At 43.3% G+C, this 16,151-nt stretch overlaps 1 protein-coding gene across 1 annotated transcript; it reads right to left on the bottom strand.

Annotated features, from left to right (window-relative positions):
* Positions 1-13,501: 13,501 nt before the first annotated feature.
* Positions 13,502-14,164, bottom strand: LOC145127342 (polyphenol oxidase, chloroplastic-like). Its single transcript, XM_079062557.1, has one exon. The coding sequence runs from the start codon at positions 14,162-14,164 to the stop codon at positions 13,502-13,504; it is 663 nt and encodes a 220-aa protein (XP_078918683.1).
* Positions 14,165-16,151: the final 1,987 nt, after the last annotated feature.

Here is a 16,151-nt window from a genome sequence, read left to right as displayed (position 1 = left end):
GTTGGCAACTGCAGGCGGCAGGTGACAATGAGAATCCGCCATCGTCGGCAGCGGTGTAACAACGATAGCAACGAACGGCGTCAGAAGGCAGAATTAGAAGAGACATGAGGAGGAGGATGACGGAACGACTACTGCTATGGGTCTCGGTGGCTCTCCCGATAATCCACGACGTCCGATAGGAGGGTAACACGGTGGTGGTGCGATAATGACACTGCAGACGGCGGTTGTTTGGCACATCATCGGTCGAAAACGAAAGGGAATGGGTGGTGGCTGGAGGAGGGCACGAGGTGAAGGTGGCTGATGGAGGTCTCCCGATGATGGCGGCTGCCTTCATGTTAGGGTTAGGTCACAAATGATTCATCGTAATGCATATATACCTGGTCCTTATTGCAACTCTCCCATAATTACATCTCCAGCCCCTCCTTCTCTTATTACTTTCAATCTAAGTCCCTATTTTACCCTTTCAACCCCATCCTCTAAAATTCTTTACAAATAAACTCCATAATTCACTCATTATCCCCTTGACCTCTAAAATTTTTTAATAATCCGGAGATTATATATTTTTAACACCCTAAACTTTCAATTATTTATTTTGGGCTACTATTTGTTCATTAATTTATTTATTTATTTAATAAAGAAACGGGTGTTACAACTCTCCCCTACTTAAATTAGATTTTGTCCTCGAAATCATTTCTTACCATTCCTTACGCGCCCAACTACTCAAGTATCATGACCACAATCCTGGGCACACCCTAGCTTTCCCAGGGCAACCAAAACTATCCCTCGCAGGGTTCTAGAACCCTAAGATAAGCGAATTTCTTGCATTACGATCACGTTACTCACTCAGAAATCTGTAGTTTCAGGATGATCTGACCCTCTAACAGATCGCCCATACTGAATCATTACTGCTGAATCCAATCAACTTGTCTCTCAGCTGCCTACTCATCTTCTGATAACTCAAGGCTCCCACTAGAAGAACAGAATCACAGACCCCCTTATCCCTGCAATTCACTTATACGCAGCCAAAACTCATATAATTATGTTGTAAGTGACTTAGCTTAACCCAAGCTATCTGTGACTCTAACCATACATGAAATCCCCAAATACCGTTACTGCTTGAGACATTGACTGTCTGAAGCATTGAAATTTCTGAAACGCTGAACTGCCTGAAACACTGACTTCCTGAACACTGAACTGCCTGAAACACGGAACTGCTTGAAATACTGAACTGCCTGAAATACTGAACTGCCTGAAACACGAAACTGCCTGAAATACTGAACTGCCTGAAACACGGAACTGGCTGAAATACTGAACTACCTGAAACACGGAACTGCCTGAAATACCGAACTGCCTGAAACAGCATGCTGCTACATGGCTGCTTTCCAACATCTATTAAGACCTTCCTGGTCTCAATTCATTCGCCAATCATCTGAAATACCGGGACCCAACCCGACTACGGAGCCAAAGGACTCCCTACTTAGTCGCCTCACACGACTTCTAAACAAAATCCTTCTCTGGAACTATTTGCTACTAATTATCTTGTCACTATGGCTCTAACAGCCTTCTGATCTAACTGATCGATTCCACCCGTCGAATCCTGAGGTTACTAACCAACAGCTAAACGCGATTGCTACATGACTAATTGTAGCCTTATATAACAAGCAACCTTTAGCAATTCATTGCTTCCTCGGTCTCAAAACTGTAGTGGCGCTTTCCACAGTCTTACCACTGGCTTAACCAGGTCTAATCCGTCTGGGTAATTCCGAAATCCAATCCGTGGATTCCCATATCCTCACTGCTACACCCGAACTGGTGGGTAGTACTGTTCTTTCCTCGTCCTAACAACGCACTCACGCTATCTATCAACCCAGCGTACGCTACGGCTACACCCGCAGACTTACAACACTCTATCACTATCTGGCTGCTAGTGAATGCTACGGCTACTCCCGCAGACTTACAACACTCTAATACTATCCTCAAACCATACAGCCGCTTGGGCTGTTTTCCTTCCAAACAAGGATGTGAAACTTATACCAGTTTCAAAACTGCTCCTACTTCTGAATCCTTGGATGATTCTCCCCCACTTTGATTCAACTAACATTCCACAACACATAATACTGGAAGGATTCTCAATCCTTCTTATCATTCTATGCCCCATCTGCTGAAAACCACGTTTTCCATTGCTAGTGTTTCAACACTAGTCAGTCTAAAAGGTCACACCACCTCTAAGAACCCGAATAAATCTCCGGTAATAACCCGCTAGACCTAGAAAGCTCCGAATCTCAATTGGAGACCTCAGAATTTCCCACTGCATCACGACCTCTATCTTGGCCGGATCGACTAAAATATCCTTCTGATTGACAAGGTGCCCAAGAAATTGCACCCCGCGCAACCAGAACTCACAATTGAAGAACCTTGCGAAAATTCTCTCCCTCGTCAAAGTCTCCAGCACCTCCCTCAGGTGCTTCTCGTGATGCTCCTCAGTCTTGGAATAAACCAAGATGACGCTGTACTTTCCCGAACCCATAATCTGAGGAATTGCTCTATCACTATTCGCTAATGCTTCTCGGCATGCAATTGGCATATGACATCTCTTGAAAATATATTTGAAACACAGATAGAGGATAACCTAGAGTCACACTTACTCAAACCCTTGGAACGAAAGGCTCCCTTGTGCAGTTTCCCGCACGTGCTGTACTGAATCTAACCCTACTGGTCCCTCAAAAGCTGATCCGAAATCTAGGGTCCCCTTCCGAGACCCCTCAATATAAGCAACTGATCTGATTCCCTCTTACCAATGTGCTCCAAGTCCAAATCTCGTTCTCAAGCTCTAGAAGTCATATCATTCAGGGTCTTGCACCCCGAGATACTCACGATCTCCCTGCTATCATTCTACAGTGTGTGCTGGTAACTTACCTTCTTCTTTTCCTCATCTGCTGCATACTGCGGTACCATATAAGCTCTTTCTCGAGACTTAGCAGTGATCTCTGCCACGGTCTCTGTCGTCTGGTGGAGATCTAACAACTGTTGCGCCAACTGTTGCGCCTCAATCTCCTGGGCACACTCTGCCCAGAATCTAGTCTAAAAGTCATCCCATGACATAGCATCAATCGCATCATCACTCAACTCACTACCAACCTCTTCCTATCAATCTCGTGCTCTATCCCTCAAGAGACAGGAAGTAAGTCAGATCTTGTCTCCTTTCGAGACAACAGCTGGTACTAAAAGTGTTGGTGACATCTGTCAACCATCTGCTGCTAACAATGGGGTCCCTAATCCCCATGACAATCTGAAGCCTCACAACTCTGAATTCCCGAAACATCAACGTACGGGTCCCCATCATGACTGCTATCTCAATACAGATTGCACTCGACCTCTCAACACAAATCTCTATAATGCCCTCCTTGATCATACTGAGGATCATAGGAGTCTGGTCAATGATACTGCACGTAACCTCAGATGGAATGAACTCCCTCATCTGATCATCGAGCTGCCCGGCTACAGAGTCCGAGCCTGATCCCTCGTCGACACCATAACTACCATCTGGTCTACCACGTAGCGTCACTATACTCGGTAATATACCATCATTAACATCACAATACTCATCAAAACTCGAGGGATCTCACACACTACAAGCTCCCTGGTCTTATCTCAACCTTCCTTGGTTCGAGTACGGATCCTCTGCTTTCAGTAGTACGGGCCCATACTACCTTCCACATCTATCCGTACTTTCCTCAAGAACTGCCTTGACTCCACCAAGTCCCTTTTACTGCTACTGCTCTCTGCTACTCTCATCCTAGGCTTGCCCTAGGGAAAATCTCTGACTCCACCCAAACCAATCCTCAGCTGCTGAAGGCCTCCTTGTAATGCCAATTAGCCATCACCTGAATACCATCACATGTGACGAGGCTCAGATAATCCTTCGAGTAAAAGACTTGTCCCTACAACGGTTAGACTCAAACAACAGCTGCGCAATAAGGCCAAATCCAGCACTCTGAGATTATTCAACCCTGATCACATGTGACGTGACGTATTCACCTGATGGCTAACTCCCATCACTCAGAGCCCTATAAAGCACAAAGCAAGCAGCATTCGGACACAGGAAACTACTCAAGCAAATCTATTCTCATAACGAGAAACTGTACTAGCATACAATGTTAAGCTCATACTATCAGGCATAACCTAAACAGGCTATCCTACTACTGTCTCCTCAATACTAGCATGCAATTCTCATAAAGATGAAACACATATAGCAGGCACATAAGGCATCCTCCTAGATCCTTAGTCCTATTCTAGCATGTTGTTCTACTGAAACTGAAACTGATAATCATAACATAAACTTGTATGGGTAATTTAGGAGTACTTACTTGAGCTCGGCTAATCGCATGCACCACACCCTTTTTCTCTTTCTCAAAACTCTTTTCTTTTTAAGTTTCTTTTTCAAAAACTCATTTGAAAACATTTTTCTTTCTGAAAACCTTTTACCATTTCCTTAGTTTGAGTCCAGTCGTACCCGAAAGTATGCCTGAATCCCTCAAACCAAGGCTCTCATACCAACTTGTAACGTCCCAAAAACACAGTCTGCAAATTTCGTTTAATTTAATAATAAAAACCATAGTCGATAAACCTCATATAAAAATCATAAGCAATGTATCTCAAAATATTATAACAACTGTCAAGTGTATCAGAGTATAAACATCCCAGGCTGAACAAATGGTGTGTGCACCGCAATCTTCCTGAGCTCCTCTTTTGAAAACTGACTACCTGAAACCAAAATTGAAACTGTAAGCACAAAGCTTAGTGAGCTCCCCCAAACTACCACATACCATACAACAACATATAAACACATATTGGACCTTGCCCACTGCATCAGACCGAAGTCCGGAAACTGCATCGGACCGAAGTCCGGAACTAACTAAGGCCTTGCCCTCTGCATCGGACCGAAGTCCGGAAACTGCATTAGACCGAAGTCCGGAACTAACCAGGGCCTTTCCCTCTGCATTGGACCGAAGTCCGGAACCTGCATCAGACCGAAGTCCGGAACTAACCAGGGCCTTGCCCTCTGCATCGAACCGAAGTCCGGAAACTGCATCGGACCGAAGTCCGGAAACTGACTGAACATAGCATAACATAATCATAACTACTAGCACGAACACATATACTGCATACTGCATCGGACCAAAGTCTGGAACACATAACACAAAGACATGCTTGGATCACAAAGACATCAAGCACACTGAACTACTGCATCGGATCGAAGTCCGGGACTACTGCTAACTAGACGGGTCGGCATTGTGGCCGCAGACCCGTTCCTACTGGAAGGAAACTCACCTCACACTGGTGAAGTCCCGTAGACACAATCCCACACTGTTGAAGTCCCGCAGACTCAACACCAGCTGCTGGATGACAGATTCCCAAACTGTTAACACCAAAATAACACCCAATTAATAATTGGGTTCCACTACATAACCATGAGTACATACTTTGGATAATTACTACATTACCCCAAACTTGGCTTTATGCAAGCCCAGGGCTCAATCCATAGGCCCAGAGTCAACTAGGAAATCAAAGCCCAACATATGGCCCAATTTTCCAAATTGGGCCCAAGCCCATATATGGTCTTATTCTAAGGTCCAACATCATATAATCATTAAGGCCCAAACTGTGGCCCATCTATGGCCCAATTTTCCAAATTGGGCCCAAACCCCTTACATGGGCCTTACCCTAGGCCCAGTAAATTATTCTAGTCCTTATGATTATTCTTGGATGGCCCATTAATAATCCAATCAAGGCCCAATTGAAAGGCCCAATAATAAACCCAAGTGAAATTAGGGTTTCATATAAAATGATGATTAGGGTTAAGTTTCCTACTTAACCCATTAAGGACTTAATCCATTAAGTCCCACATGGCCTTAGGTTAATTTGCAATGATTATTAATTAATATCTCAAGTTATTACATAATTCCCGAGTGTCCCGATTAATTCCCTAAATTAGGGTTCTATTGGCATTAGGGTTTTTCCATCCCACATTAGCCCATTAGCTAGGTCCATTGACCAATTAGGGTTCATTGGGCCTATTATGATTCTACTAGGCGCTTTAGGGTTTCACTAAGCCCATTAGTCACATGATTAGGCTTCTAAGCCCATTAGGGTTTTAGTCCCTTGACCAAACATCCCAAACTAGCAATCCCAACACAACTAAGCACACCGCCACCCGACACGGCGGCCGGTCGCGGCAGGAGGCGGTAGCCACCACCTTACGGTGGTGGTTTGATTTTTTTCCTTTCATTATTCCAATTTGTAATTTACACTTTACAATGCTAAGTCTCAAAATAAACACACACTAAACAAAATAAACACACACAACCACCTTTATGATGGCCGGTGGTGGTAGATGGTGGCAGCCACCACCTCACGGTGGTGGTGGTGGCCTTCTAGGTTTTCTAGCCACGCAAAACACCAACAAAACGAACAACAAAATCAGATTACACACATACATGCGACCCACAAACTGAAAAGTCCACTGCAACCTTCCTCACGGCGGTGGCTGTTGGCCGGAGCAACAAGAACAAGCCCTACGGGCGGCGGCAGTCGTGACTATGGCGCTACACCGGAGAAATGGGGAGGAAGGGTTGAGACTTCGCTAATGGTAACAGCAGCAACAACTGAAGATAGCCCTTTTTTTCAATCTTCGTTCACGATAACACCAACAGCCAAGAGCCACGGGAATGGCGGCGCTTCGTTGGCAACTGCAGGCGGCAGGTGACGATGAGAATCCGCCATCGTCGGCAGCGGTGTAACAACGATAGCAACGAACGACGTCAGAAGGCAGAATAAGAAGAGACAGGAGGATGAGGATGACAGAACGGCTACTGCTATGGGTCTCGGTGGCTCTCCCGACGATCCACGACGTCCGATAGGAGGGTAAGACGGTGGTGGTGCGATAAAGACACCGCAGGCGACGGTTGTTTGGCACATCATCGGTAGAAAACGAGAGGGAAGTGGGTGGCGGCTGGAGGAGGGCACGAGGTGAAGGTGGCTGCTGGAGGTCTTCCGATGATGGCGGCTGCCTTCATGTTAGGGTTAGGTCACAAATGATTCATCGTAATGCATATATACCCGGTCCTTATTGCAACTCTCCCATAATTACATCTCCAGCCCCTCCTTCTCTTATTCCTTTCAATCTAAGTCCCTATTTTACCCTTCCAACCCCATCCTCTAAAATTCTTTACAAATAAACTCCAGAATTCACTCATTAGCCCCTTGACCTCTAAAATCTTTATAATAATCTAGAGATTATATATTTTTAACATCCTAAACTTTCAATTATTTATTTTGGGCTACTATTTGTTCATTAATTTATTTATTTATTTAATAAATAAACGGGTGTTACAGAACTCGGTCTCTCAGTGGCAACTCTCGTATCCATCACATATGCTAGAAAGCACATCCATCCTTACTGTAAACTCTTTCTTGCCCTGGCGGCAGAACAGAAAGCTGATACAGATATGGTCCCCTCGCCATACATAGTAAGCACTCCCAACCGGCTCAACCAATCCATGCCCACTAAGACACATACATCACCCATCGCTATCGGCACCAGATCTATCGAGAACTCAACACCGAAAATCTCTAATACACATCCCTAGAATACATCAGTGGAAAAAACCGGATGCTCGTCTGCTATAGAAACCCTCAGTGGTCAACTTAACGCCTCGCGTCTAACATTAATGTGACGACTAAAGGATAAGGACACAAATGATCGACTCGCACCCGAGTCAAATAACACCAAAGCAAGCATAAAACTCACAAGAAAAGTACCTATATACAACACAATATAAGCATAAACAAATCTCAAAATAATATACATAAGGAAATATGTACCAGGAACGACATCAGGTGCTGCGCGGACCTCCTCCACGGTGAACTGAAATGCTCTCCCACGAGCCCTCGGAGGCTCGGCCTTCCCCAGCCGGCCATCGGTAACACGTAAAGCAGCAGGAGCAACAACCTGGGTTGATCCTTGAGTGAGTTGGGGAAACTCGACCTTCCGATGGCCCGTCTGGTTGCAGTGAAAGCAAACTGAAAATCCCTTGGGGCAGTCCCTCGCCATATACCATTCCTTGTGACATTTGTAGCAAATCCCCGCTCGGCAAGACCCCTCGTGGCTCTTGCCGCACTTGCTACAAATGCGACCCTTCTAGCCTCCAACTCTCGAATCAGCGGGCTTAGCCAGCTTTGTCACCTGCTGCGACTGTACCAGTCTCCTATCTCTCCTCTGCTGCTCTCCCTCCTCCCTGGTCTGAATCTCCAGCTCAATCTCTCTCCTCCTGTAATTGGTCTGCAACTCAGCCAATGTCCGATAAGACGAATTCACTATGGACTCCCGAATATCTCTCCTCAATATGCTCAAATACCGACTCACACATGCCTGCTCAGTGGACACGTGCTCAGGGCAGAACAACGCCCTCTCATGAAACATCCTCGTAATCTCTATCACTGATTATGTCTTCTGCTTGAGAGACAGAAACTCCTGTGCCAAACGTTCCCTCTGCACCTGGGGAACATACTCATCTCGAAATAACTTAGTGAACCTCTCCCAAGTTACTGTAGCATGATCTGTAGGGGTAAAATCAGTTGTCACAAACTTCCACCAGTCCTTCGCTCCCAAGCAAAGCTGGTTCAGTGCGAACCGCACTCTCAGATGCTCTGGACATGAACACATATAGAAACACCCCTCAATGTAGGAGATCCATCTCATGGAAGCGATCGGATCCTGCGTCCCATCAAACTATGGTGGCTTCGTGTTGCTGAACTCAAGGAACAACAACGAGTCACCTCCCTGTGGCCTAGTTGCAGTTATGGCCGCGATGGCTGCAGCAGCAGCAGGCTCCGTAACAGCAGCGTATCGCTCATCCAATGTCTCAATCAACGTGGTCTTAATAGACCTGAACATCTCTGGTATGGCCTCTCTGATAGCTACGACCACCTCCTCATGAATGATCCTGCGGATCTCCTCGTCACTGGTACTATAGCCCCCGGGGTTGTTGCGGGTAATCACCATAGTGTCTCTGAAACGCAAAAACAAAATCATCAGATACTAGCTCAATACACACACACACACTCGATTACCCACCCCTACATGCTCCTTATCATCCAACTCGTTGAGTTGCTCTGACATTATGAATGTAAATTAGTTTAATATTATACTTGGGAGTCGGGATGTTACACACTTCCCTAACTAAGCACATACAAGTATCACACAGACAACAAGTATAAATAAACATGCACATAATCATCGCGTACTACCCAACATCGAACCATAGTCTGGAAATATACATATAAACATTCCTCGGGACCTGCCCGACATCGGACCGTAATTCGGAAAGCATACAGACATTCCTCGGGCAGACATCAGATTATAATACGGAAAACATATAAACAAACATCGGGCACCGCCCGGCATCGGACCTTAGTCCGGAATACATACAGTCCTAAATACGGGCCGGCATTGGTGCCTTCGACCCGTTCAAATAGGAGGAAACTCACCTCGAATGCTGAAGCTTACTGCACGAAATCCTTAGCTGTTGTTAGTGAATTCCTCGAGCTATTAATACAAAATATCAACTAATTAGCAATAGGGTCCCAAACAATGATCCACAATCTATACTTGGGGGTAAAATGACCATTTTACCCCTGGCCCAACAAGATTCATAACTAAGGCCCAAATCCACACACAAAGGCCCAATTACTAGTTAGCATACCCAAGCCCACTAGTGGCCCACTAATGGCCTAATTTTCTAAATTGGGCCCAACCCGTCTAATGGGCGTTACCCTAAAGCCCAAACATATTCTTAGCCCAAAATATCTTAATTCTGATGGCCGATAAAGACCCAAAGTTGTGAAGTCCAATGAATAGCCCAAAATTCTGCAGCGCGTACTGGGTTCGTGACTTGCACGTTGCGCGTACCAGCTTGTACACCCAACGTACTCCTCTGTTAAGTTCATTTTGCTATTAAGCACTTAATGCTTCAAACCAAGGGACTAAATCACAGATTTGAGTTCTACTTAACGTCTAAACCCATAAAGTCACTGACTTGGTGACTTTGCATGCCCTACATAAGCCCAAACTCCAAAAATGGCATTCTACTTCCATGAAAGTGACCTTAACTCATGCATGGGGGGATTTCAAACCCAAAAATGGCAACTTTATGATTCTAGAATCCAAATAGCACTGAGAGTGGCAAATCTAAGTTCCAAACACAACATGGTCACAAGGGATTTCATCTATGGGACCAAAAGACTCCATAAACCCAACCTAAAAGAGATCTAAGAGAAAAACCACCAAGTTCCATGCTTTATACCTTATATGAATGCCAAATGTTGATAAGGTTCTAGATCTATAAGCCTTTGCTCCTATGATGATGCTTCAACAATGGCCACCTTCCTTCAAAACACCAAGATGCACTCCAAAATGGTCTTCTAACCTCAAAATACACAAACAAGGGATTAGGGTTTCATAGGAGCTGTCTAAGGGTGAGAAGGAGGCTGATATTTAAGGACATAATGTTCTTTATATAGTGCTCTTCCCTAAAATTAGGGTTTTCAAGATCTGACTGTATGCCCTGCGTACCACCTCGTACGCCCAGTGTACGAGGTCTCGCACCCCGGCCTAACCCTCGCGCCTACGCTGCGCGTATCGATGCTACACCCTGCGTAACCTGTCTCGTATAAGTACGCCCTGCCTACTAGGGTTTTCTCCAAACCCTAATTCTTTCGAAAACCATAACTTTCTCGGTACAACTCAAATTTCGACGATCCTTATATCCACGAATAGGTGGCGAGAAGCCCTACGTTCCTAACAACACACCCAAGCTTTAAAACCTCCTGAACAAAACCCAAAACCCACAAAAGACCGAGATATCAAATTATGATTATACCCTTGGCTTCCGAAGGCACAATCGAATACTTGTACCACTTATACCATGACACCCACATCCGAACTGGGCCAAATCCTTCCTTTAATAAGGCCCTAAACCTTATGACAACTGATGATTGGGCCGCACCCCCGAGTAAAGAAGCACTTTCAAAACCAGGTGTTATAGATATAGTAGCTTCACTCATTCCTCATGGTAATTGGTAACAAGAATTGCGTTCTACTTCCCTTTTAACAATGTGGGTAACTTGATCTCTTTTTGAATTTGAATTATAGAGGATAGTATGAGTAGAGATGACAAAAATCCCCATACCCAACGGGGAACCCGAAACCCACACCCGTTTTGACCGGGGAATCGCCAAGTTGACCGGGGATGTGGACAGGGATGGGGAATCCCTAAATAAAAAAGTGAGGATGGGGATCGAGATACACTAGACCCTGACCTGGACCCGACACCAATATATGTATATTAATATATACAAATAATACAAAACATATATTTATAGTATACTTTATAATATCTTAAAGTTTATCCAAGTAATCAAACTTATTAGTTATTACTTGGTTGAAATTGTACTTTTCATTCTTCTTTTATCTAAATTAACACCATGTATAATTTTTTTCTTCTTGGTTTATCTATTTTACCTCAAATATCACTGTGATATATATATATATATATATATATATATATATATATATATATATATATATATATATATATATATATTTTCTATTTGATTTTTCATTTATGTATTTAAATTTTTTAGAAAATTTGTTTATAGTTTTTATGCAATCTATGAATAATTTTATGTTTTTAAAAATATTTAGACTTGTGTAGGTAAAAATGAAATTTAGATTTTTTTCCTTACGAAAATATTTTCATATTAAAAGAGAAAAAGAAATCATCGATTCCCCGTTGGGATCCCCGGTCCCCATTAAGGATAGGGATGGGGATTCATCTATATTTCCCGGTGGGAATAGGGATGGGGATTGGGGTCCATGTATTCCCCGCCCCCGTTGCCATCTCTAGATATGAGCGACAATCGAGGGATCCTCTAGTTTTGTTTCCTTTCTTTTGGTAAGGGGTATAAGACTCAAGGGAGTAGGGTGCGGTTTGGCCGCATCCTTGCCACCTTGGCAGGGGAACAAACTCCCCTCCCCCCAAATGTGGTTTTGGGTGTGATCTAGCCGCACAACGATACTATATGGCCACAAATTTTGATTGGTCCTCATTTCATGACCATTTGAACGATTAAATATTTCAAAATTATTTTTTTCAATTTTTTATTTTACCTATATATAATACCTACATTTTTTTTACCAAACCTCACTCAATTTCTTAATCGTTCACCATCTTTTTTTCAAAAACTTTCAAGATGTCTTCTAGAAATTGAACCACAAAGAACTAAAAAAGGAACCCAAAATGTGTGAAATCACAAAAAGTATAATGGATGAAGTTTTATACCGGTGAAAAGTGATGAATGAGCGTTGGAAAACCATCGCCAGTCGAGAGAGTTTTGGGATGATCCTTCATGTACGACCGTGAATGACAAGGGTTTAGGGTACCGAAGACATCCGCACCCTATGTTGTCGTTGGTATAGGGTTAATGAAATCGACATCGTATTCTATTTATTGCAAATAAAAAAATAATTATTTGTGCGGACATGTCACCAGGATACATTTCACACGGATTGCCACATTTTATGCCGACGACTTGTTGTCGTCGGCATAGCTTTTCAAAAAACATTTCTTTTTTCTACACCACATAATATAAATAAATATAAATTATAATTTTTGCAACCTATACCGACGACTTGTCGTCGGCATAGGTTTTGAGAAAACCGCGTAAATACTTTTCGTTCCCACCGAAGCTATGGCGACGCCATGTCGTCGGCATAGATTTTCTGGTCAAACAAATGTTGGTAAACCTTGTACGGACACTGTTGTCAGCGTAGCTGCATTTGTAGCTACGACTTGTGTCGTCGGCATAAGTGTCTATCACATTGGACAATTCTTGTTGTGTATCAGCAAACAATTATGGTTAACATAGTAGCTACTTAAAGACATGTTGGGGAAAAATATATTCCGTATGGGCGTTGACGGGGTAAAGTGAGCAGCTGCACAGGGCCTAATTAATTTATTATATAATTTTATTTAAAAATCAAAACTTATAATAACGATAAGGACCATTTTTCTTTGATTCGTCTTTGGCCGCCTTTGAGGGTATTTAATTCCTCATGACAAACGTTGCTAACTTCTTAATTTTACCAATGGCTGATGGACCGAATTTGGAACTGTTGATCTTATCTTTTTAAATAATATCTTGCCATTGATATGTTGCCAAACATCCATTTTCTGTGAGGGAATGCGTTGGTCCGTAATTCGTTTAAGCTAAAAATTTGTTTCATTGGAAGAAGCAAAAGATATTAATTAAGTTCACTCGATTAGTTCAGAGAAAAAAGATACAACATATGCACTTATTATTATAAAAATATAGAAGTCGCGGCCATGCAATGCAATGCATGGCATACGATTACTTAAAATTTAAACGTTTACATAGTTGTTTAAATAATAGGAACTAACTCCACTTTGATTTCGTCGATGGTCACATCGTCAAACCATACCTTTGGCACCAAAGTCACCAAAATAAACTCATCATCCTCGGCCTGAATGTCCTCCAAAAGCTCCGTCAACCCAAACCTTGCCCCACTAGTCATTAACATGTCGTCCCTATGGTTATGGGGCAACTGCGCGAAACTACCTGCAAACTCACTATCTTCTGGAGATATTGCGCTGACATCGTCTTGGACATTCACAAGCACATCAAACTTGACGAACGTGTCGCTATTAAACTTGATTCCTTCAATCAACAACAGCTCGTTTGCTTTCTTCTTGTCTTTCTCACTTCGGTTATTGGCTGGCCTCTTCACCACTACCTTCGTTATCGTGTCTAGCTTCAATGGGAACTTCACGTCGGGCACTTGTTTAACCGTTTCAACAGACTTCATGTTAAATGGAACGAGTGGTGGAATGGATCGGGCATTTTCCCAGAGGAGTGGGGAATATTGGTAATCGTATTTTAGCTTTTCCAGACGAACACAGTCTTTGTTGTAGACACGTACAAGCTCTTGGTTTTCATCGTAAAACAAGTATGATGCGTTAAGCCAGTCGGAGTCTGTAGGTTCAAAGTGTCCTTTGATGCCCAAATCCTTCCAAACTTTCCACATACGATCGATATGTGAGTGTAAACCTACTTGGGTGTGAACCTGCCATGAGTAGCTGTACCACCCTCTTTTGTTGACAAATGAATGCCTCCTTTGTTGACAATAAGAACTCAAATGGCAACTTCGTATGTTCACATAATGAACACAATAAATGGTAGCAGTAGTAATTGTAGGCTTGTTTAAGTATAAATAGAGGCTCTAACCTCAGTTGTAAGACACCACAAACAGAGAGTGTAGTGTGTAATACTTAGAGTGAGTATTAGAGGGTTGTTTCTTTTTCTTGTAATATTGAGCGTGTAAGCTCTTCTCTTTTGTTCTAGTTCTGAATAAAAGTGTGTTTCAACCCCAACAAGTGGTATCAGAGCTTGGTTAAGCTCCGGGGGAAGCATTCTCTGTTTTTTGGTTAAAATTTTTTTGTCTCAAAAACAATTTCGGAGTACACCGTTGGAAAGGTCTCGTTCTGAGGATTCCGAAAATATATTTTTTTAAATTTTTTGACCACTGGAAGGCCTCCAAATCACCGGTCAAAGTTGGTCAAATCTGCCCGAACAGTCGCCGGAAAAACCAGGGTTCGCCGGAGAAGACGACACTGTAGCAAGCACTGTAGCAGTGACATCAGCAGTGACGTCAGCAGCTGACCAAAGTTCTGGAAATTGCAGTTTAGCCCCTGTTCTTCCGGAAAGTGCAATTTAGCACCTGTTTTTCAGAAAAATTGCAATTTTGGTCCCGTTTTTCAGAAAAATTTCAATTTAGCCCCTGTTTTACTTCTATAAAAGTTCTATTTGCCCCCTGAACTTCTGAAAAGTTCATATTGGTCCCCGTACTTCAAAAAAAAAATATTCTTACTCGTGTATGCCCAAGTATATGCCAAGAATGACTACACCAACCTCGTCATCTTCTCAAGCCGGAGTTGAAAGTTTTCAAAGGACTGGGAAAGACGGTAGTGTTACGTTACACTATCCAATGCTCACGAAGATGAACTACGCGGTGTGGGCCATAAAAATGCGAGTGAATTTACAAGCACAAGGAGTATGGGATGTAATTAAAAATGCAGAAACGGACGAACGTAAAGATCGGATGGCTCTTGCGGCTATTTATCAAGCAATTCCAGAGGACGTACTTCTGATGTTAGCTGAGAAGGACACAGCTAAAGAAGCATGGGAAACGCTCAAGATGATGCACATGGGAGCCGATCGGGTCAAGGAGGCTAAAGCTCAAACCTTGAGAAGTGACTTCGAGGTGATCCGGATGAAAGACAGTGAATCGGTAGATGATTTTTCCATGAGATTGAATACTATCGTAACCGGTATTCGATCTCTAGGTGAAAAGATTGAAGAAATTACGGTTGTGAAGAAGCTTTTGCGAGCCGTACCGATACGATTTATACAAATCGTAACATCGATCGAGCAATTCGGAGATTTGAAGAATATGACGGTGGAAGAAGTTGTGGGTCGTCTTAAGACCCATGAAGAGAGACTTCGAAGCTATGGAGAAAAAGAAGAAGGACCTTCTCTATTGCTTACACATGCCGAGTGGGCATCTCGTTCGAAGCAAACTGGCGAGAGAAACTCGTCAAACACTTCAAGAGGACGAGGAGGACATGGTAACCGAGGCCGGGGACGAGGCCGAGGTCGTGGACGTGGCCAAGGAGGTGGTCGCGAGTACAATACAAATCGGAATGACCATAATCCTTCTCGAAAGGATAAAAGTAAAATCAAATGCTTTACTTGTGAACAATTTGGTCATTATGCTTCGGAGCGTCCAAACAAGAATCGAGGTGAGGAGGCAAACCTCACTCAAGCCAACGAAGAAGAGTCTATTTTAATGATGGCAACCTCACAAGAATATGCACACAAAAAAGTGTCTCTAAGAGAGAAGATTTGTGTTAATCTTCTTGCATCAGGAGAAAGTCGAGTCGAGTCTGAGGTATGGTATCTCGACAACGGTGCTAGCAATCACATGACTGGAGACCGCTCAAAGTTTCGGGAAC

This window comes from Lactuca virosa, chromosome 7, assembly GCF_052849685.1.
Source record: "Lactuca virosa cultivar CGN04683 chromosome 7, Lactuca_virosa_CGN04683_v6, whole genome shotgun sequence".
NCBI classification, from domain to species: domain Eukaryota; kingdom Viridiplantae; phylum Streptophyta; class Magnoliopsida; order Asterales; family Asteraceae; genus Lactuca; species Lactuca virosa.
The sequence above is the reverse complement of the archived record's forward strand: the minus strand, read 5'-3'. Positions and strand labels throughout refer to the sequence as shown.